Genomic DNA, 24,537 nt, shown 5'->3' with positions numbered 1-24,537 from the left:
GCAGGGGTCGCTATTCTTCAAGGAAATTTCAGGAGGAAACTTGTTCACAATGAGAGTAATAATGATGGAAGGTGGCAAATACTCATTCTAGAGGATTCACATAAGCAATACGTTGTAGCTAATAATTATGGTACCATATGGTAAATTGTAAATTTACAAATTTGTTTTTATTTGATGAATTAGAAAAAAGGATTCCTGAATTATTGACTAAATATATGAATTATTCTAGGGGGTGATGTTAATTTGGCCCCGGATGATAATTTACATAGATGGCCTCCTAAAAGAGTAAAACAACAGTGTGAGTAACAAGGTTATTTTTGGTTTATGTAATAATTTAGGACTTGTTGATGCCTGGGGAAAAATGAACCCACATACACTCTTGTATACGATGGCAAAAGAAGTGATTTTTCAGTGCAATCTCGTATAGCTTTATTGTTCATTTCAAAAGAGATGAGATCCTTTGTAGATTGTGTTGTTATTGATGCTAAATCTATTCACATTTCTCTTAACACTAATGACAATAGAAAGAACATGAGCAGAAGTGGATACTGGATCTTAAATAATTTGTTGTTATTAAATGATGATTTATGATAATCAGATGATTTACTGTCAATCTCAAAACTTTTCAGTGTTTGATCAGTCTTTGTATTCTAGCTTTGGAGTACAGTACTCATTAATGGAAGCGTTTTTAAAAACCTGATATAATATGTGAGAAAGAGCTTAGTATTAAAGAAATTACTAATAATATTAAGAAACTCAAGGACAACAAATCACCTAGTAATGATGGGCTTAGGAATGAATTTTATAAGAGTTTAATAGACACCCTCTGCCCATTTATTATAGCCATGTTTAATGATTCCCTAAGGAAAGGGATATTACCTCCCTCTCTCAGACAGGAGGTAATTATCTTAATACCGAAGCCAAATAAGGATAATTTATCTCTAGACGGGTGGAGACCCATCACTTTATTCAACAGTGATACCAAATTGTTTTCTTTAAGTAAATACTCAGGGGGTGCGGGGGCATGCCTCCCCAGGAAGAATAAATTTTTTTTGTGTCAAAACAGCACCAGAGCATTAAATTCTGGTGACTTTGGGAATAATATTAATTATCTTAGTATTAACTTATTATCATATTATGTAACAAATGTGAATATAAGTATATTCTGCAGATCATTTCATTAATTCAATTTTACATTTTAATTTACTGTAAAGGGTTTTGCTAAAATTGCCTATACGTAAACTTTTTACATATCAACACTGGTTACTGTTTGGTTGATGACTTCATCAATGCACATTTACATTGTATGATACCTGACCATAGTTAATTTCTATAAAAAATTCCTGAAATAAATACACAAAGATATACACGCCACTTCAAAAAGACAAGAGAAGAAATTATTTTTTTTTAAATACAAAGCTTGCCCTGAAGTCCCATCACAGTAACACAGAAGTGACTTGTGAAATAACCTGTATATATGACAACAAATATAAAAGCATTTTCATTACATTTAAAATCCACTCTCTCCAATCCTAGTCCATCAGAGCCTCAAAAACTAATTCATTAATTTTTATTTACACTAACACCAGACAATATCCTGGAAGAGGCCTGAAACTGTGAAATTAGCTTCTAAACAGGGACGGGCAATTCCGGTCCTGAGGGCCACTGCACAGAGTTTATCTCCATCACTAATCACACACACCTGAAACATCTCACCAAAGACTTCAGGATTACTTGGAAATTACAGGTAGGTGTGTTTGATTAGTGTTTTCGTGAGTAAACTAACTAACTATTAGGGGGCTACCTAAATGAACTTCAAAAAGCTTTCACTGATGATGAATAAATCACATGGTTTCTGGCAGAATTATAAATTAGAAGAGATAAGCAAGCATTCTTTTAGCAGTTTCAAGCTAACATTATCGTTCACATGTGCCAAGTAAACTTGATCTGGAAAACCGGATGTCCTCCTTCAACTAAATACAAATTCACATACTACTCATTAACACAGTGATAAGTGTTAGCCTGGTAATTACCGCTCCTCATCTACAATGTTGTATTATGAACAATCTTCTGACTGCAAGTGGTGGTTTCCACGTGGAAAAGTGAAGGGAGGAGGAGCACAGCGAGGGGTCGGGGCTTATGATTGAAGAGGATGTGCCGGATATTTTCACTTCAGCTGGAGTTACAATGAGCCTTCATGTTTTAAATCATTCAAATGATAACATTCAATGAATATGAAAGCCTATTTTCAGATGTATCTACTGTAATTCACCTCATCACACAATGATTTATCAGGAAGATTTTACTGGGTCACAGCAAAATTATTCTGGGGCTCGTGCACCAGAGGAGGCAATATATCATTTGAAAAGTTTCTTTTCTGTTTACAACAATACATTTTTTGCCCATGAAGAGAGAAAAAAAAAGACAGTGAGGAAAAAATGCAATCGTCATCCTCAGTGATTTGAAGTCATATTTCATCTGATGTGATTTTAAGTTTAAAAATGTACATTATAAACACTAAATCAAAACATTTCAAATTACAGATGAAATATCTGATAGTACAGTATCTCTTGTTTTCACATATACATATATATATATATATATATATATATATATATATATATATATATATATATATATGACACTTGTTTATGTAGTCTTGTGTACTGTACTACTGTACTGTTATGTGTTGCACCATGGTCCTGTAGAAACATTTCATTGTAATGTATACTAGCTATATATACTCGTTTTTCATCTTTCCAGTTACTGCAAAAGTACTTTAATAAAATTGTACCCCTCTCTGTGGATGCAAGCTGTATCATAATATCAGGAAAAATAATTGTAACTGAGCTAAATAAAACTGATACTGATGTTAAAGGTCAATCAGCTCAGCAACGGCTTCCATTAATACTGGAATTAATGCATAGTTCTCCATATCTACTACTCATATATCACTTCTTAATACTGAATTCTTAAACAGAAATAGGTTTATTGTAAGTTTTGATGAGAAACATAATATTTTTTATGTGAACCATTCAACCACACATTCCATTTTTATTGTACTGTGTTCAGCTACAATATTTTTTTTTTAGACTTCACACACAAGGCATCATTTGGGTACTCTGTGTATTTCATTGCTTTTTAAATAAAATGTGCCTAAATTGAAAAACCCTGTGTTCCCTCTCCCTCTGTATTTTCCTTTTGCTAGGGAGAGGTGGAGCTTAGCCTGCCTTTTATCTAGCTGTCAGTGCAGACCAGTGTTGCCACCTTAGCGACTTTTCAGACCCCTTTAGCGTCTTTTTTTGCAAAAAAAACAAACAAACAACAACAACAAAAAAGCACCTAACGACAAATCTAGCGACTTTCCAAATCGGGTCTTGCTTCCCCGCTGCACTCACACCTCTCTCTGCATCTGCTCTGTTCAGTGAGGGGAGATTTAACAGTGTCATGGATAATGAGACGCGCCCTTCATCCCAATTTACATCATTCACATGCGAATGTTTTTAGAACACAAAACGAATGTAATGCAACATGTTTTACATGTAAAATAGTCCACATTATTACAGCCTAGTTCTCTTGTTCAAAGTAGATATAGTATTCAGAAACATTTTTAATAATTCATGTTCCATACCTGTCTGTTATATAGTTTTATAAAAGTCATAAAATTTATTTTAAAAAATCACAAGTTATGAAAAGTAATTAAGAAAGTACAAACACACAAAAGCAAAAAAATCTATATCTATCTATCGAAAACATATCTATCTATCTATCTATCTATCTATCTATCTATCTATCTATCTATCTATCTCTCTCTCTCTCGATAGATAGATAGATAGATAGATAGATAGATAGATAGATAGATAGATAGATTTTATGTAGAATAGATAATTATTATTCCTGGTATCCTCCAATATCAGGGTGAGGGGGGTGTGCCACATGATAGGTAAGGCGGGGGCGGGGGGGGGGGGGGTAATTGCAAAACTTTGAGAACTTCTGTTTTAGGTGAATGAATCCTTCTCGTTCACATGTTTATGGATGATTTTAAACAACCAATTCTTTGACTTGCTAAATACAGAATTAATAACAATTAATTAAGATGTTGTAAACATGTAACAGACATAAACACACTCTAATCTTCATTATCATTAGCATTATTAGGCATTTATAAAGTCAAGATTTCATACAAATCATAACAAAGTAAAGAGATAAACGAAAGGGGGGATTAAAGAAAAATAAATTGTAAAAGCAAATACAAAACATGTATTATATACAATAGAGTTGGATGAAGTGGATGGATTCAAAAACTTGTTTAATTTGATGTTGGTCACAAATTATTTGAACTGAATTAAAGTGTGCGATAACCAATTAAAGAAAATGAAACCCAGAAAGCTGTATAATATTCACCGCCATTTACAATAATTATTGTTGGTTACAGGCACTTGTACTGCCTGTATTTCATTGCAGTTTACAAAGATCTAGACAGCGGAAGAGCGTTAACCTGGACAGGCATCTGGTCTAGTCCACTGAAAGACTTCTGACGTTGCAAAACCGAACTGCAATAGGTTCAACAAAAGCCAACAACTGAGTTTCTCAGAGTTTGTTGTTGTTTGTTTTTGTTTGTTTTGTTTTTACAAACCAAGATCTTAGACAGAATGCGAGCCCATGACAAAATTCACTGTCATTGTATGAACAATTATGCAATGAAAGCTAAATGTTAATATTATAAAACTTATTTATATAATTTTCTGACTTGTTTTCATATATTGTTTGTGAATTACCCCTTTTTAAATTTTAAAAAATAAAATGTTATTATTACATTTTTAGAATCTTTCATTAGAATTACAATTTTAACAGAAATATTGTCATTTAGTGTAAATACCATTTACTGATATCATAAACAGTGAGAATATTTACATAAACAGTTGTTATCACATGTACACCCCATGCAGAAAACAACAACAACAACAACAACAACACTGCAATACAGTTTTTTAAAATTATTAATTCATTATAGGCCATTATAAAAAAAAATATTAATAGAAAATTTAAATAATTCATAACTGTTACATAGAACTAATAATTAATGCATATTCATAATAATTAGAAATGCACTGATGTACCAATAATCGGTATAATTTAAAAACATCCGATGACCAGGGCAGATTATATCCTGTCAATTAAAAGAAGGCCGGAATTTCTGAGAGTGCCATATTTCTGGACTGTTAGCCAAGTTTATATATATATATATATATATATATATATATATATATATATATATATATATATATATATATATATATATATATATATAATTTTACCAAGCTTTGTCACAGCTTTTTCTGACGAAAAGAGACGAACTGCTGACGTCAGCATCACGCGCTGTGTTTCCGGGTACAAACTAGTTATTTAACGTTTTGCATTACTTTTGGCAACCCTACAACTCCCACATTCCGGAGGTGGTGTGAAGAGTTGACGTCATCTGTAAGAGGCGAACCGAAGGTGGCGGCATTGGTTTAAAGCGCAGTGCGCATGCGCTTCCTTCACTACACGCTCAGCTGCTGTGTGTGTGTGAGAGAGAGAAAAAGAATGGGTCGAGGTGGCAGCTAAAGAACTGAAACACATACTCTGACGCGTTAAATCCTGCTCTGTTAAAACCGAGATCACTTCACGAACCTTTTAAACAACCCGGAATCACCAGACCGGAAGTGAGGATCTCTGTGGAAACTGGTAGGTAAGTAAATAAAATAATAACAATACCAATCCAAATCAACTCCCCTGTGCTGGTTTATTTAGCTCATAGCGCTTAGTGATAATAACGCGTGGTTTATAACTCCATATAAATGATGTATCATGTTCTAACCTTTAGTTTGGGTTAGTGAAGAGTAATAAAAGTGTGAGTATTGATGGAATTGAATATACACCACAAGACAGGAACACAATTACACCGTAAGACACAACAACCAGAACAAAAGAAAAAGAGAACATGAAACAAAAACCAAGTCCACAAGGAGGAAGAAGCAAGAGATGAAAAACAAACATGTTTCATACAGGGATTAAATAATAATTTATTTATTTAAAAAGTATCATTATGTGGAAAGTTAAATTGCTTTGGTTGTGTAGGAGCTCGCTCGTTTTCGGCTTTCTGAAAAGTGTCTAAAAATATGTAAAAGCCACACCCCCAAAATTTACCTGCGGTTAGGGTTAGGGTTTTCAGGAAGAGCGACGGGTTTAACCGCAGTTAAAGTTTCTGCCGTCCTCTCTGAGGGGTACACCTCTCTACCTGCGTGAAGTTCACCCCACCCAATGCAAAACGTCGGCAAAATAGACTCAATCGTTTGTGCTGGTTTGTGCTGCTAAAAATTCCGTTTGTCCTGCTTCGGTTTTTAAAATATTAAACATTCATTTATATGCGATGACGTCACCAGCCCCCCCACATGCTCCAAATTTACCCCAAATAGGCTCAATCGTTTGTGCCGCTAAAAGCTTCGTTTTTGCGACTGTCTTCTCTTTTTTTAATTGTGTGTTTGTGTGTGTATATGTGTGTATATATAACAACGCCGTTGAAGTACATGGGGGAAAAATTCAAACGGCAAACCAAATCACATTAAATAGTCTTAATTGTTACCTATGCACTGCGCGTTTTCAAATTTTAAGGGACACAGCGGATCACAGGATGTGTGAAATGTAACCCGAACTCCAAGGTAAGTGTTTTTACTTGTTACTGTATCTTATGTGAGTAACAGTAGTAATATTAACATTGTCATAAATAAATACACATGCCATAATCTGTTTCCTGTAGTGCTGTGTTTATACATAACTAAGCCATGTATGTGGAAACTCATGACTCAATGAATTAAGAATTAAGCCGATATGATTTTACTTGTGAAACTGAATTACTGTGTACTATTGAACATCCATTAACACAAATAATGGACCTTTTTAAAAACTTAAACTTAAAAACACTTAATACTTACAAGCCACGATCTGTCTTCAAACCAAGACTTGAGTGCAAACACCATCAAGCCTGACTTCCAGAAAAGCAGAGACTTCTTCTCCCAGCAGGAGTAGGAAAACAAGATTGTGTGGCCTACAACAAAAATACTTGAACTTGTGTAATAAAATTTAAACAATGCAATCACTGCACTACACCTGCACGTATCCATTCAGTCAGCCAATGTGTTATCGGGTTAATGTCGTGTCTCTCAGACAGCATTTGCACCACCGGGACACTTGAACTCTCACCCCCTGCCAGAATGCCCTGATATTAGAAGATACGGCCAGGCATGCCATTTGGTCTCTGTGGTTTCCTCACTACTTAGCCAGTTGCATCAAAATTCGCAGTGGGGTGGGTAGATGTCTTTGATAGTGACTTGTATGTATACATTTGTGTTTGACTCCAGTGGTGACAGGAAAAACTTGTCCAGTCCAATGTCTTTAATGCTACCACTGTGAGGTGCACTGTATTTTGACATCTGCGGTGACAATATAGGATCCTTGTTGCCTAATTCTAAGTCATTTCTCTCTTGCTTTGTGCAGGGTGGGCAAATTAGGCAGATGGCTTGGCTCAGGATCTCCAAAATCCATCAGCTTTGTTGCCTCTGATGCCCTCCATACATGGGGTTCCGTTCTACCCTCACACAGTTCTTTGGCTATCTGCACATGCGTTACCAGACATTGCATTGAGACATTGGGACAGCAAGTGTGCAGGGAGTCATCAGTGCTTTTAATTAAACTGTGTATTCCCTTTTTTGTGTTTTAGAGAACTTGTTTTTGTATTGAACTGTTTCAGGCATAAATTCAATCCATTTCTGAAATTGAACTTCAAGATCAAAAGTACAACAATCTTTTGGGCTGGGGGAAAGGGACCCTGGCTCAATCAGTGTCCTCACTACTGCCACTTGTTTGATCACTTTCATAAATAAACCCTAAAGCACTCTAGATGTTGTCTGTTTAATTTAACAAAAGTATATAGAGCCTTTGCAGTGATCTTGTTTTCTAGTTGCTCACTAAGCTCTGTCCAGATGCTCTGATTAGGAGTAGCTATGTTACCATTTTGTACTATGGCCTCTTTTGATGAATGGAGGACTGTGAAAATGGAATCTCTGTCAACTGCTGGTTTCCTGGGCATCTGGCACAAGCTAAACATAATTACCCACTGAAATAATCCTGACTCAATGTCATGTACAGTATAAACTCCTGTATTACTGTAGTTTATTGAATACAAGGATAATATAGTAATAATATATAAGGATAATATATCTTATAATTTAGGACCAATATGGTAATGTTGACCCTAGATGCACAACATATTCAAAAAACTAACTTGGGTCACATGTGTAGCTGTAATTAGCATTTTATAGCTACATTAGGCATATTAGTATTAGCATTGAGTTTTCTGTTCAATAAACATTCACAATCTTAGCTCTCTTGAATGTTGTACCATTATGCTTGATTAATAATATTGTAACTGACAGTGTTAAAACATTGTTCTTACACTTTCCAGAATTTTGATTTAGTAACTTATGTTGACTTTTCCTATACTAACTTAACACTAATTTCCACCAGAGCATCTTGAATAGAAGTGTCACTTAAACCTAGTGGTGGCAGTGAAGTGTAGCAGATGATTCTCCTTGTAAATAAATAAAAAGTTAAATCATGAGAGACCAGTGAATGAAATAAAGATAATTGTTTAGTGAACAAATGATGAGATGATTAGTCTTGACAAAGTCTTCGGCGCTTTGACTCTAAAAGTTTGCTTACACCGAGGAGATTTGCGCCTATAAGTCAATGTCTAATATTTTTAAAAAGGAAGCAGCACAAAAACTTTTAGTGGCACAAATAAACGAGACTATTTGGGGTGAATTTGGAGCATGTGGGGGGGTTGAGTGACCTCAGAATGACCAATAAATATTATTCTAATATCTCAAAAACCGAAGCAGCACAAAAATTCTTACGGCACAAACCAGCACAAATAATTGAGATTATTTTGATGACGTTTTGCATTGGGTGGGTGACCAAGTTTGTCGCGTCAGGCTCCCTTAAATAGCACCAAGCTCTCCATGCTCTTCAGCAAGAACAACTTTATCCAGCACAACACGTGAAGAAACAAGTAATTTCGGGGTCATAGGTTTCATTTTAAAATTTTATTTTCTTCGGTTGGCTGACATTAGACCCATTTTCTAATTTCTTATTTTTAACTTGAGCATGAGATTGAAAGAACAGAAAACAACTTATTTGTTTTATCATTTTGGATTTGTAAATAAATAATAACAAGCCATTGTTTCATTTTATGATATTTGGTTCTTAATTGAATGTACAAAGAACGAATGATACATAGATTATCTTCCTGTTCCGGTATTGGTTTATGTTCGAGGGTGTCTCATTATTGGTTCAAGCTGTCTGTACTTAAGGTCGGTTATGTTGGTTATTTAAACCCCTCGTGTTGCTGTGCATTTCGCGCAGTATTATCCATATACTTGAAAGTGATAGTGAATGCGTTACGTATGCTAAGCGGTCTTATTTCCATGTACGGCTCTCGTTCCATGCCTAGACTTTAGTTCTATGTTTTACCTAGTTAATCTTGTCCAGTATAGACCGTGTTTCCTGTGTTTTGTCTGCTGTGTAAAAATAAAGATGTTGATCTGCACCTGCTTCTGCTCCTGTGTCGTAACATGAGCACAGACTCACAAGAGGCCATTTCTTGGGCAAACGTGCAGAGTTTATTTAAATTCCGAGAGGGTGTGGGGTGCAAAGGAGGTGCAGTGGGGTGAGGTGCTCGGGCGCTGGTGTCGTCCACGGGGCTGCCGTGCTGGGGGCTTTCCCAGCGGCTGAGATCCCGTTCTGCACTCAGACGGCGCCGTGGGTGCAGCCTGGGGGCGAAATCCTCCGTTCCCTCCAAATCCTCTGCAAGAGCCACAAAACAAATGATCATGCATACCTCGGGGGCTCTCTCTCCCTTTGCTGGCGGAGGATGGCCCTTTTATTCTCTCCCGTCGGCTGCTGGATGGTGGAGAGCGGTTGCGTTGATCATCGGCCGCCAGCCGTGTGTGTGTCGGCGGCCCCGCCCTGCAGCCACGCGCTCTCCGGCTGTCCAAAACATTGGTGGTGCTGAAGCAGAGATGTCTCTTCAGCACCATAGCGGCAGTCGCGGGAGGAGCGCTCTTTCCCTCTTGTGCCAGCCGCAGGCCTGTCGACACACCATATTGAATTAGTCTTTATTAAATGTTCTCTAAGTCATTTTATTCTCAATGCACCAAGAAGAGATTCAAAATCAGTGGCTTTCAAGCCTCCATTTTCATACTCTTTATCCTCATGGAATTTATGCAAATAGTATGTTTTTATTTTTCCGTACTTTTGGGGCACATACACAAGGTTTGTGAGAAATATCTAAGTTGGAATATTCCTTCAGTTTTAGTCAAGAGGATTCTGCCCAAAATAGATGAGTCTCTAGATAACCAATGATTTTAAGGATTTTTTTTTTTCATTCCTTCAATTTGAGATTTGAATTTTGCGTGTTCTCTATTAGCACAATTCTTGGTAATCATAACCCCTAGGTACTTAACCTCCTCTTTTACTGGAATACCCTCTATTTATTTTAAAGTACAGTGATGAGTAACCATTAGTTCACACTTTAAGTTTAGGGTCAGACCTGAAGCCTTTGAAAAAATGGCAATTTTATCAGTAACTGATAGAAGCAGCTCTTTTGTTATTAAGAATTAAGAGAGTGCCATCTGCAGACTGACTTCTGGAGAAAGTCCTACCAATGCCTATATTATCCGACCGGGGGTGCACGGTGGCTTAGTGGTTAGCACGTTCGCCTCAAACCTCCAGGGTCTGGGGTTCGATTCCTGCCGGGGCCACGTGTGGCCACGGGGCCACATGCGGAGTTTGCATGTTCTCCCCGTGTCCTCCGGGTACTCCGGTTTCCTCCCCCAGTCCAAAGACATGCATGGTAGGCTGATTGGCATGTCTAAGGTGTCTGTGGCCAATCCCTGGGATTGGCTCCAGGTTTTCCCACGACCCTGAAGAAGGAGTAAGTGGTAGAAGATGGATGGATAAATAAAGACATTAATTCAACTCCTAGATTAAACAGTAATGGTGAAATAGGGCATCCTTGGCTATTCCTCATTTAATCTGAATTCTGGGTGATAGACCCAGGTTCAGGGAAACACTACTAAAAATATCATTACAGAACATGGAAATGACACTACGAAACATGGGACCAAAGTTAAAGATTTCTAAAAACTTAAACAGAAAAGGGTGCTCTAGGGTATCAGACGTCTTGGGGGAAAAAAAATGAAGAAATAAAAGAACTTATTTGAGGAATTAAGCAATTACAACCCCAATTCCAAAAAAGTTGGGATGTTGTGTAAAATGTAAATAAAAAAACAATGTAATGATTTGCAAATCTCATGAATCCGTTATTCATAATAGAACACAGAAAATTATATCAAATGTTTAAACTGAGGAAATATACCATTTTAAGGAAAAAATAAGGTCATTTTGAAATTGATGGCCGCAACACGTCTGAAAAAAAGCTGGGACGGGGCAAAAAAAGGCTTGAAAAGTAAGTGTTACTAAAAAGAAACAGTTGGAAGAACATTTTGCAACTAATTAGGTTAACTGGGAACAGGTCAGTAACATGATTGGGTATAAAAAGTGGATCTTAGAGAGGCAGAGTCTTTCAGAAGTAAAGATGATATGGAATCTGGATGGAAGCATATGTTGCTCTAAAACCTGCAAATACCTTTCAGCATTGATGGTGCCTTTCCAGATGTGCAAGCGGCCCATTCCATGGGCACTTTTTGAGATGTGTTGAGGCCATCAAATTCAAATGACCTTACTGGTACATTTCCTCAGTTTAAACATTTGATATGTATGTTCTATTGTGAATAACATATAGGATTATGAGATTTGCAAATCATTGCATTCTGTTTTTATTTACATTTTACACAGTGTTCCAACTTTTTTGGAATTGGGGTTGTATATGTTGATTCTGATAGTTGTTGTGTCTTCCTCATTTTTTATTTGTAGCTGGAGACATCTACAGATGTCTTTTCTTTCAGCAGAGGGAAAGTTTAAAATTATGGCCCTGTGCCAGTCTCTCAGAAATAAAGATGGGATGGAATCTCGATGGAGGCATATGTTGCTCTAAAACCTCTATACCTTTCAGCATTGATAGTGCCTTTCCAGATGTGCGAGCTGCCCATTCCATAGGCACTAAAGCACGCCCATAACATCTGAGAAGCAGGCTTTTGAACTGAATGCTCATAAAAAGCCCGATGTTCCCTCTCCTCTTTAGTGGATGTGGAGTCCATGGTTTCCAAAAAGAATTTAAAATTTTGATTAGAAAAGATTGAGATTATATCACTCTAATGTGATGTGTGTGTGGGGGGGTTCAGTATTCATTGTACATTTTGTTTAATAATTTCCCTTCTTTAATAATAATATTATAATAATATTATAATTGAATAATTTCCCTTCTCTTTGCTGTTGTGTAGATTTGTTTTGTTTGTTACTGTAATAAAGATTAAACTGTAAGGAAACTAGTTTCAGGTGTTCCACATTAGTTCTAAAACTCTATTTGCACTGGATTAGTTTTACACATGGATTTGAGTAACATATAATTATTACCACAATGTCTCTGGGATTTTAGTCCCATCCGAATCTGTAATGTCAGTCATTTTTTATGGATGGGATCTGGAAAGATTACTCCGTATGTTGCCTTCTGTAAACTGACCAGGAGAAGTTTCCCTAGTTGATGTATATCACGTATGTATTGGCATCCTGGAGCATTAAGACACTTCAGAAACGCTGTCTGTCCTCTCCTGCCAAAACCAAATGAAACAGAGTCGAGGTTAAAACGCAGATCAATAAACCTAATTGTTGATATAAGCCATCTGCAATATAATATACAAATATGTAAACTTTTAGTGCAGCATTTGAATATCAGAATTAAGTATTATGGTGGCCAGTGGATTAGGGTTAATTATCCCGGTATGGGGTCGGATCAGGGCACCAAATGGCGCGTGTGAAGTAGTCCAATTTAATTTTAAAAATGGGTTATATTTGTATTGAGTTCCATCATCTAGTCTCGCCGTGTATAATGCTGGGTCTGAGCCAAAACCTACCGAAGTATTCAGCACATAAGGAATGTTATCCGGGTCTGGAGTCAACGGGGAGCACAGAATGATCCATTGATATGTGGAATAGTCTGATTTTATTTAAAATTTGTTTGTGAAAAATGTCCCGATGGCAAGTTAACGCCTTGCATGGCAGCTCTGCTACCATTTGTGTGTGTGAATGGGTGAATGAGACACAGTGTAAAGTGTTTTGGATAAAAGCGCTACATAAGTGCAGACCATTTACCATTCTTACAGGAGTTGGAAGGATCTAGTCTTCAGTTATTTAGTTAACAGCTGGATGTATTTTATCTAATGTCTTCTTACCGATAGATGGCATCTTCAAGCTAACAAAGCACGTCTTAACCCTCTTACCCCTAAGTTCCCACAGTATTATGTCCCATAACCCTATATTCCCCAGAGAAACATCACGCCAACCCTGAGTTCCTGGGCCAAAATCAACATTTTAATTTTAACATTTTTAGGCCTTGAAACAACTTATAATAATGTATTTGTGTAATATTACTTAAATGAAGCAGTTCAGTGTTTTTACTAAACTTAGAGCACAATGCTTAACTAGAGAAATGACGAAAAAATGCTCGCTAAAATCCTTCTACTCATTTAGAAGTACCATACGAGCATCAGCGTGGTCAATGCCTTTGAATAAATTCAAGTAAATAATAAATAAATAAATGCATTTTAGCGCCAAAAGTCAAGTTTCTGGTGATAATCAGACCAGCAGGTAGTGTTTTCACGAATGCACAGAGATGGTCAGGTTATGACTCCAGACCCCAGCACTGGTTGATGCTGAAGATGAAGACGGATCAGGGTCTGAACCAGGAGAGTTTGCATCTCTGTTAGTTTCGGTTTCGGTTTCAACATCGCCTGAACTTTCACTGCTGTCACTATCTAGAATCCTCGCTCTCGCCTGTGTAACTGTGTATGTTTTTTTTCTTTTTTTTCACTGTTTTAGATGTACCTGTGTTCACTGCAGGTTGAACTTTAGCTGGAACACGATTAGCTTTTCCCTTTGGCATTTTTAGTTCACTTCTACTATTACACCAATATTCACGCTTGGATCAGCTTCATCGTAATGCCGATAAGTAATAAGTAAGGAATCTTAGCAGAGTAATGCCGGTACACCGGCCTTACGGGGACAACATTTACACTGTAAATCCTCTATATCGGCCTTATGGGGATTTGGCATAGATGACCAAGCCGGTCTATCGTCCTTACGGGAATAGATCAAAGACGGGCAAGCCGGTTTTTCGGCCATACGGGGTAAGAGGGTTAAAGCTTGAAGTCGTTATTCTTTCGGAAATCCGCTTTTCTCTCTTTAGGTAAAAAAAAAAAATAAAAATCACCAAAACTAACCAGACAGAGTGCATTTTACGGCAGGTTTACCTCAGGAGTTAGCTTGAGTACACTGACAGGAAACCCCTCTAAAATTAAACCCAGCGAAAATAGTTCTTTAAATTTTTTTTCAAATAAACAAATTAAATAAATGTGACAGACAGTAGTGTTTCTATTCTCTTTTATTTTTAAAATATAATTAATTAAAAAAAATATATATCAGCCTAATAGTAAATTAACATGGCAAGCAGTTGTTTTTGTTCTCTTTATCAACTAATATAATAAACGTGACAAATGAACAGTGAGAAAATGAACTTTACTGTTTTACGATACAATAACAGTAATGTCCATGAGAGAATTCTCTCCGCACGGTACATACATCAGCGTCTGAATTTGCTCACTCAGTTTTCTTCACTTCTTCCCCATCTAGTGGACTCATTTGTCATTCGCTATATAGGGAATAGTGAATGAGTGAACGAGTGAGCGATTTCGGACACGGCTTAAGAGTGAAGAGGCTGAAGTTGAAAGCTTCACATAGTCATCGATGATGTCATTACAGGAAACCGACATGCGCTTGGTCACGGAACTTCCTTCTCCACACAGCTTCGAAGCTCTGATATTCTGCGTATAATCACTAAAGGTGAGTTCATCTGAAATTTCCCACCTGAGCTGCTCGGTTAACAGGTTAGTGGAGATTCTGGAGTCATGAATCTCTGTGTTTTTTTTCCAGTGTCCTGATTCTTTACACCTCTTATAATGAAGTCAGAGTCCAGACGGCGCTCTTTAGGAAAATCTCCACAGACTCCTGCTGCTACTGGCTCAAAGGTAAAGTTTAGTCATGTGTCTGATTTCTATTTTCATTTTTAAACTCCGGAGAATTAATTTATAGTTAAGTAACCATTACAACACTATATACAACAAGCAGAAAACGTCCCAGCAAACAAAGTGCATTGTGATGACGTCACCATTTAGTCTCTTTTCATCAGCATGATATTACTTTGACAACGTTGTTACCACGTCTTGGTCAAGTTGCCATTTGGATATAATATGGGAAATTTACTATATATATCAAAACATTTTACTTAAGTAAATGAAGCGACTTCTGAATTTTATTATCTTTTGATATTGTTTGTCATACTTCAATGGCAAATATCTGCCAGCAAAAGGGCAATTTACAACAACTACCAAACATTTTGCTTAGAAAATGGTGATTTTTCATAATATTATATCATTGTGAATGGAAGATTTTTTTTAAGGAAGGCATGAAACTTCTCTGTGAAGTTTAAACTGTTAGCAGCGCACAGAATCGGATTTTTGGAGTACTGCGGATGCACCTAATTTTGCCAGTAACCACCAATTTTCAAGGGCAGACAGACTCTGAGGAAAAGGTAAGCACTATCAATCTATCTTTATTCATAAATTTTGCCCATGTAAAGTTTGCCACTCTAGGTGTGGAATATGTTGTATTTTTGTCTTTAAAACTCAATTTCGGAATTAAATGCCCTGTTTTGTTCATTTGCACACGAACGAGAGACTTGTGAAAAATAAAAAATGAGGTCAAAAATGAGATTTGTACTTCCCTTTTAGCTTTAATTTGGCCACTTAACGTGATGAACTAAACTATTATCAGGTCTTCTAAGCTTCAACACTAGTTGAGTGTTAATTTTACATTATGACTGTGACCGGAACTATCTGTTTTATAAAAAAAAAAGAAAAAAAAAAGCTTGTGCTCATAAAATTTTTATTTTGCTCTTAGGTTTTTGTAATTCGTAGCACAAGAGCTCCTTTAAAAATTTAAGTGTAGTATCTACCCTAATGTGTAGTTAATTTCTGTAAAATATACTTTTCATTTTCAGCAGCAGGACCAGAGACATGACCAAGATGATGAGACGTGTATTTTTTGAAGAATATGGCTTTTTCTTTGGTTACATTAATTTATTAATGTATATGCATAATTATAATCTATTAATTAAAATATTTATTAAGTATTTTTTTTTGTTCTGCATATGAATTTGTTGGTAAGACTACAAAATAATTGTTTAGCTTAATGGTTATGTATTCGCTTAGTAAGTTTGGAAAAATTATAAATGTAATTGATGTTAATTGAGGCACAGGTTTTTCTTATGACTACGTTTTGAGATGATGGGTCAAATAGAAATTCCACAGCAAATACCATTTATAATTGCATTGTTTTAATTGCTTCCACCAAAACAATTTCCATTAAAAACATTTGAATATGAAGGCAGGGAATGAAAGTCAGTCCTATATGGGTTTCAAAGTAAACAAATTAGCTTGCTGTCCTTAAAGGAATAGCTCGAGAATCACATATCCACCCCGACCAAAGAAGTGAGATGTTAGAAATAAATGTGAAGTTGAGGCTGAAGAATAGTCATGGAAGACAGGTAAGCAGCCGCTCATATATTCTTGAGTTGTGATTGAAAGGATTAAATGATCAGACTCCTGACCATGGTCATTGGGACGTACTCACTACGTTCCAACTATAACATCGCCATGACGAATACAGGAATCAGAAGGTTATGTGGCTGGAATGTTATTTGGTATGTCTTTGGGATGAATATGGTCCAGTTACTTCTTTACAACGTAACTGTCTTAGCTGGGTTCAGGTCAGGGCTCACACTTTATGTGGCCTTTAGATTATTAATAAAGGAACTAATTTCATTGCATGTTTCTGTTGTAAATTCTGAAACAATTAGCAGATTACCAAACCAAAAAACAAGCCTGCTAACTGTTAGCTAGCTAACTTAAGTTCATTAGATGGGAATGTAACACTTACTGAGCTTGTTAGATAGTGTCGTGGAATCTTCTTCAGCAAAAAGCACTCTACAAGTCTTGGGGAATTGATGTCAAAAGATAGGCTTTATTATTCAAACAGCAAAGCCGAGCTGGTCTGCAGATCAGCTCCCTTATCCTCGATACATGCTTTTATACAATTCTAAAACACTGATCTCATCAGGTTTGGTTTTTTCCCTCTTTTTAAATTTTTTTATTTATTCAGACCTTGGCCATGCACCACCATTGGCTTGGGCCTCCCACCTTACGTTGTTTCTAATGGTGGTGTGGTACAGTCAGCTCTCTTTAAAAAAATCTAATAATAATTACATTCCAAATAGATTACATGCATTTGCGGCATGAACAGGTACCAGTATAGTGATTAACATTTAACTCTTTAAGCATAAGATTTAGTTGATTAACTAATTTCATTGATTATAACTTGTTGATACTCTTTTACACCTTATAGTTTGGTTATAAATGAGCGAATTTTAATTATATTTAATAGGTGCCATTTCCTCCAGTCCATTTTACTTCCACAGACAAAAACTATAGAATAATGTGTGCGCCACACACTCTTACAGCCCTAACCCCCACCCAAATTACAATATCATGTAGGGATGATAACATCATTATTCAGTTCCTCCAAATAATGCAAATCAATGCAAAGTCAAGCCGATGCCGCAATATTCTAAGGAGCTTGCAATTTTTTAAAATTTCAGCAGATTTTTTTTGAAGATTTGGGCCAAGATCCATCATGTGACATAATCGCAATGTGCATTCAGTAAAAGCCCACTTCCATTCATGTGCGTCGAATATGAGTACACCTAAATGGTCTCATTTGCCAACCATCATCCCTGTGAAAGACTAAACTAAAACTAAACTAAACGTGCAAAACTATTTCTCCAGTTATCCACAAAAGTAGCACTGAAAACTCCACGAAATCCTGTAGAGTTTGATTATATCACACAAGCCTAGCGTCCTCAGGGATGCGGCCTTACTGGAATTTTTAAGAAGCATGTAGGTGGCATGAGCTACAACATCACACCCAAATGATAATCAGATTTTTTTTTTTTTTAACAGAGAATGTGTGTTGATTACAATAATGCTGTAATCCATTGTATTTGGAAACACAAAGCTCCACGTTGCTTTTCCAGAGTCTAAACACATTCAGTGCTTCAGCTTGGAAAAACATTGATGCCCAGAGCAAGGTCATCTTTGTATGGCTAGTTTCTGAATTTTATAAACATATAAAGATCTACATGAACTATTTCTGTGTGATTAGTGATGAGAAATGATGTGCAAGTTAGATCGACTGTCTTCTTCATCTTGGCTTGATCAGTCACAGTGGTTTTGGCATTAGTAAAATTGGGCAGCAATAAGTGGAATTAACATTACAAATGTAAAATTACAAAGCTGTTACAGCTATTAAAGGTGGGTGATTGGGTGGTCAAGCCGTATTACAGTATTGTAGGAGACGTTTCCAAAAACAATTCCATAAACACATGGGGACAAAATCTATAATTATTTAAGCTTCTTGAATAATTTTAATGTGTTTTTCAGATGTACCACTGCTCAGATTGTGGGGAGAGTTTTACTAAAAGTCATCTCAAAAATCACAAGCGGATCCACACAGGAGAGAAGCCGTATCACTGTGGACACTGCGGGAAGAGTTTTACTTGTCAGAGTCATCTCCAACGACATGATCGTATTCACACAGGAGAGAAGCCATATGACTGTGGACAGTGTGGGAAGAGTTTTACTTGTCAGAGTCATCTCCAACGACATGAGCGCATTCACACAGGAAAGAAGCCGTATCACTGTTCCCAGTGTGGGAAGAGTTTTACTCATCACAGTACTCTCCAACGACACCAGCGCATTCACACAGGAGAGAAGCCATATCACTGTGGACAGTGTGGGCAGAGTTTTACTCATCACAGTGCTCTCCAACGACACAAGCGCATTCACACAGGAGAGAAGCCGTATCACTGTGGACAGTGTGGGAAGAGTTTTACTCGGCAGAGTCATCTCCAACAGCATGAGCGCATTCACACAGGGGAGAAGCCGTATCACTGCTCACAGTGTGGGAGGAGTTTTACTTGCCAGAGTTATCTCCAAATACATGAGCGGATCCACACAGGACAGAAGCCATATTACTGTGGACAGTGTGGGAAAAGTTTTACTCGTCAGAGTTATCTCCAACGACACCAGCGAATTCACACAGGAGAGAAGCCGTATCACTGCGGACAGTGTGAGAAGAGTTTTACCCAACTATGTGTTCTCCAACAACATGAGCGAATTCACACAGGAGAGAAGCCGTATCACTGCTCACAGTGTGGGAAAAGTTTTATTCGTCAGACTCATCTTCAACAACACCAGCGTGTTCACACAGGAGAGAAGCCGTATCTATGTGGACAGTGTGGGAAGAGTTTTACTCGTCAGAGTACTCTCCAACAGCATGAGCGCATCCACACAGGAGAGAAGCCGTATCACTGTGGACAGTGTGGGAAGAGTTTTACTTGTCAGAGTAATCTCCAACGACATGAGCGCATTCACACAGGAGAGAAGCCGTATCACTGCTCACAGTGTGGGAAGAGTTTTTGTGACCAGGGTGCCCTCCACAGCCACCAGCAGAGTCATAGTGGACAGAAGCCGTCCCTCTGCAGACACTGTGGGAGGAGCTATACTTGTTCAAGTTCATTAAGGACACACAAGTGCTCTAACATAAAGCCATCAGATCTTAACCTGTGAATTTGTCAAATTAAGATACATGTTTTAATATAAAATTTTTAAAAGTGAGGTAAAGAGACATAAAGGCATTCAACTATAATATTATATATACTGGACACCTTTCTAAGCCAACCGATGATGGTTGTGTTTACAGGCAATTTGAAGAGAGAATTCTTGTCCAAATTGTCCAATAAAATTCACCTGTGGGATATTTTATGAGTTTATTCCTCAAATTACATTACTACCAGTTTATCCATCAATAGATTTTGAATGATGCTATTATATGCTGGGCAAAATCCACCAAAAGGATTATAGTATAACAGGCTAAATATTTCAGATATCACAGCATAAATCCGATGCACTGCCTCACAGCATTGCCGTATTCTTAAATTTAATCCAGACCAAAGGATTCTAATAGTGTTTAAATATTGAGACAGAGATAAGCAACTGCAAAACACTGATGCTGTGTTGCCATGTTAGACATTCAGCAAAGATGATCAGGAGTCTGAATTGATCTTCACATAATCTCTTTATTGTTCACTTTGATTGTCTTTAGATCACCAACAGAAATATCAAAATGTCTACATCAGTCTATTCTACAGAGTGAAAAGACCTTGCTTATGTAGAAAGGACAGAAAAGAGAAGGGAGGGGAAATAGAAAAGAAGGAAGTCTGGGGAAGGGAATGTTATCATCTATGACCTTGGTGTGTTCAGTCGCAAAGATCCAGTGTACCAAAAAAAACATACTCACAGTCATATACAGAGACAGCTATTGATATAAACCTGTTGTAACAAATGTTAAATATTGTTACGTTCTGGAGTCCTGAATCTAACTGTACTATCATCAAGCTAACAGATGGTGTGTGATGTACATAAGGCACATTTAACATAAAGTTAACATTGTTGAGTGTTTGTGATCTTTACTCACCAAGAAATCTAACTGCTACTAACTATTAATGTGTGTGTGCATGTGTGCAGGGGCGTAGCCATCATTTCAGATGTGGGGGATGTCAAGGGTATTCTTTTTTCTGACCTTATGTCTAATTGATGGGCTTTATCTCTTTTTGTCCTTATTGACTTAATATGCAATTTATGATTCTGTACTTGCATGTTATATTGTATATTGCACTGTATTATTAAAATATTGCAAATTGTGTTGTGTACATTTATTCAATTGTATACTTGTATATTCTCACACTACTTTATTGTTTTCTATTCTATTCAACAGTCCACCGTGCAGAAAATTCAATTCAGGTTCATTTATTTAGCGCTTTTAACAGTGGACATTGTCCCAAAGCAATTTTAAATGTATGAATTTATCCCTAATGAGCAACCAGAGGCGACGGTGGTGAGGAAAAACTCCCCGAGACAATATGAGGTAGAAACCTTGAGAGGAACCAGACTCAAAAGGGAACCCATCCTTATCTGGGTGACACTGGATATTGTGATTATAAATAAATGCACCCCTTCTATAAATGTGCTGATACTACATGCTCAAATTGTGCAGTTGTGTAACCAGGGAAATTCATTACAATTTTTACATGAAGTCTGTTTTGTTGAACTTCTCCACTGTTCAGTGAAGGAAACTTGAGTGTAAAACTGTGGTAATTGCAGTGTTAAGGCTATAATAGCAATTGCAGTCCAACCATCATAGCATAACTGTTCCCACAAATGGAGGTCCAAAGCCATCTTTGAAAAGAAATAAGTCACTCAAATCACACTATTGCAAAGAGAATTTAATTAAACTAAACTAACAAAAATGTCACTGTAAGGAGACCTTAAATCAGTACAATAACGTTATATAAATAGTAAAAGAAACCATTATTGAACATGCAACGCTGCCTGATTCAGACATGTGTAATCCATGCAAATCCTAATTCAACATCAACAATTCACCATCTTATTCTAATGTGAAGGGCTCGGATAACAGATACAGAAAACATCTGTAATAAAAATAAAAGGCATTGCAAAAGAGTTTGAAAATAAGCACATGTTTGTACAGGACTGCGGGTAGGCCAATATTAACATCAAATCTTGCCAATTATTCACCAGTGGAAATCGGCAGCAATTAAAACGAAATATGTAGCAAATTATTCATCATTGTGCAACATGAATACCTAATGCCAAAAAAACTTACACTGCTTGACTTAATAAAAAAAAGGAGTGAATGTTTTTTTGCCACTTTGAGTTCATCGTGAACTGCATGAGCGTGACACGTGACATGAGTGACCAATTGTCAGGGCAATGGCAGGTCACGTAAAAAGACATAGACACGTACACCTATAGCGATCAAATGTCGACAAATTGGCCATGGCCAGTGAAAAAAGTGCGGGGGACGAGTTTACGTTTTATTAAAAGTGCAGGGGACACGTCCCCCGTGGATTCTACGCCCCTGCTTCTAATGAGCGTGTACATGTGTGTCTGTGTCTCTGTCTGTGTGTGTGAGTAAGTGTGAGAGACTCCACCTGTTGAGTCATTTTCCTGCAACCTTAAACCTCAACCTCATGCAGATACAAGTCAAGAGCTTCAATTATCACAAAAATACTCTGCTCTCATGGATGGAAAACAAAAGAAACATATTTGTTAAATATTGATGTGCAACAAATATTGGCATGCTTTTAGTCAATACTTTGTGCTACCTCCCTTTGCCAACAGCTCTGAGTCTTCTATAATGCCTGATGAGGTTGGAGAATACATGGCAAGGGACCTGAGACCATTCCTCCATACAGAATCTCTCCAGATCCTTCACATTTTGAGGTCCACGCTGGTGGACTCTCCTCTTCAGTTCACCCCGCAGGTTTTCGATGAGTTTCAAGTCAGGGGACTGGGATGGGACTTGCGTTTGTGGCAAGTGAACTATTTTTGTATTGATTTTGATGTATGTTTTTGGATCATAGTCCTGCTGGAAGATCCAACCACGGCCCATTTTAAGCTTTCCAGCAGAGGCAGTCAGGTTTTCATTTAATATCTGTTGATATTTGAGTCCAGGATGCCAAGTATCTTAAAAAAATGTCATGTCCTGTTGGGGTTCGAAATGGATATTTTCAAAGTGAGTGGTTTCAACTTGTTCTTCCAATTATATCATGTGCAGCAGTAAAAGTCCTTGGTGTGACATTATTTAAATATTTTTAAGGACTTTTCACATAATGAACAAATGCAAATCTTGGGATTGAATTGAAGATTGTATTGTGTTTATAAAACAATATAATATATAATAAAAATTCTGGCAAACCTGCAACAATGCAGGTATGTGTGCGTGTGCATGTGCGTGCAAGGTGATCACAAAAATTTAAATGCTGAAATAATTGAGACATAAGGTTTCTAATTGACACCAAGCTGCACTCCTATGCTGAAAACTCCAGACATTTATCATTAAACAATGCTGAGAAGATGAAAGAGTGTATTTTTCACACATTGTAAGTGTCATTTTAACATAACACAGCTATAGTTTAACCTGCAGACTTACTTGCAGAGCTTCTCCTTGATGTCACAGACAATTTCTCTCCTGGCTGTGGTAGTGAAGCCGTGGCCTCTCTCGGTCAGGATCTTTATGAGGTAGTCAGTCAGGTCACGGCCAGCCAAGTCCAGACTGAGGATGGCACGGGGAAGGGCATAACCTTTGTGGATGGGCACAGTGTGGGTCACACCATCACCAGAGTCCATCACAATACCAGTGGTACGACCGGAGGCGTACAGGGACAGCACAGCCTGGACGGCAACGTACATGGCTGGGGCGTTGAAGGTCTTGGACGTGATCTGGAATGAGAAAAGGAAGGTTTAATCCCCGTTTTGTTCTATTAGGTTGTCACTATGGGCCATGCGGTTAGTTAGAATAAAGACAAGTCAGAATTGGAGCGTGAGAAGCATAAAATAACCTGCTGGTTCCAACAGATGAGAAACTCAGGAGTTCAGAGGAGATGAAGCCTGGAGAAAGTGAATGAAGTGGATGAACTTAAGGAGAAAAGTAATAGGTTTAAAACGGTCAACTGAAAGGCAGATTCAAGTAGTTTCAAACGTTAACCCAACCTGGGTCATCTTTTCTCTGTTGGCTTTGGGGTTCAGGAAAGCGTCAGTAAGCAGGATGGGGTGCTCCTCAGGGGCAACACGCAGCTTGCTGTAGAAGTTATGATGCCAGATCTTCATGTCATCCCAGTTGGTGACAATACCGTGCTCAATGGGGTACTTCAGGGTCAGGATACCTCTTTGCTCTGAGCCTCGTCACCAACATAGCTGTCCTTCTGTCCCATACCAACCATCACACCCTGTAAAAAGCAAGACAATCATGTTAAAGGAAAGATTTGCTGTACCGAAAGAAAAACAAGGGTTATTTACACTGCAAATTAGCAGTGTAAATAAATTCTTTTAAAAGCCAAGCTACAACTCTTTTATGGCACAGGTTTTGGATGTGCAGGGGGTAAAAAAATAGAATATAAAGGCAGTTATTTTGCCCTGTTTCACAATAGTCAATCCTTGAGGACACATTTAACCTGTACCTTAGGGAACAAAAACAGTGTCTTAGGAAGTCCTAAGTGTACCGTAACCA

At 37.4% G+C, this 24,537-nt stretch overlaps 1 protein-coding gene and 1 pseudogene across 7 annotated transcripts; one reads left to right on the top strand and one right to left on the bottom strand.

The window, feature by feature from the left end:
* Positions 1-5,534: 5,534 nt before the first annotated feature.
* LOC108257825 (zinc finger protein 431) lies at positions 5,535-21,148 on the top strand. 7 transcript variants are annotated; one of them, XM_053675867.1, is made up of 5 exons: positions 5,536-5,731; positions 15,034-15,114; positions 15,205-15,299; positions 15,735-15,862; positions 18,828-21,148. In XM_053675867.1, exons 4-5 carry the CDS (start codon positions 15,803-15,805, stop codon positions 20,013-20,015), a joined length of 1,248 nt encoding a protein of 415 aa, XP_053531842.1. In that variant the 5' UTR covers positions 5,536-5,731; positions 15,034-15,114; positions 15,205-15,299; positions 15,735-15,802; the 3' UTR covers positions 20,016-21,148. The 7 variants fall into 7 exon arrangements, with proteins under 7 accessions (XP_053531845.1, XP_053531842.1, XP_053531843.1 ...); XM_053675868.1 differs by having other exon boundaries at positions 15,719-15,862; XM_053675870.1 differs by having other exon boundaries at positions 5,535-5,731; positions 15,205-16,876.
* A 1,748-nt stretch (positions 21,149-22,896) lies between these two features.
* Positions 22,897-24,250, bottom strand: LOC108257826 (actin, cytoskeletal-like; annotated as a pseudogene).
* Positions 24,251-24,537: the final 287 nt, after the last annotated feature.

Source organism: Ictalurus punctatus, chromosome 25 (genome assembly GCF_001660625.3).
Source record: "Ictalurus punctatus breed USDA103 chromosome 25, Coco_2.0, whole genome shotgun sequence".
Lineage (NCBI taxonomy): Eukaryota > Metazoa > Chordata > Actinopteri > Siluriformes > Ictaluridae > Ictalurus > Ictalurus punctatus.
Note: the sequence above shows the minus strand (reverse complement) of the source record. Positions and strands in the feature narration are given on the sequence as shown.

Coding starts and splice junctions, on each gene's coding strand:
- LOC108257825 (XM_047150966.2), top strand. CDS start 15,231: ATGAAGTCAGAGTCCAGACGGCGCTCTTTAGGAAAATCTCCACAGACT. Junction 15,300..18,827: donor CTGCTGCTACTGGCTCAAAG/GTAAAGTTTAGT, acceptor TGTGTTTTTCAG/ATGTACCACTGCTCAGATTG.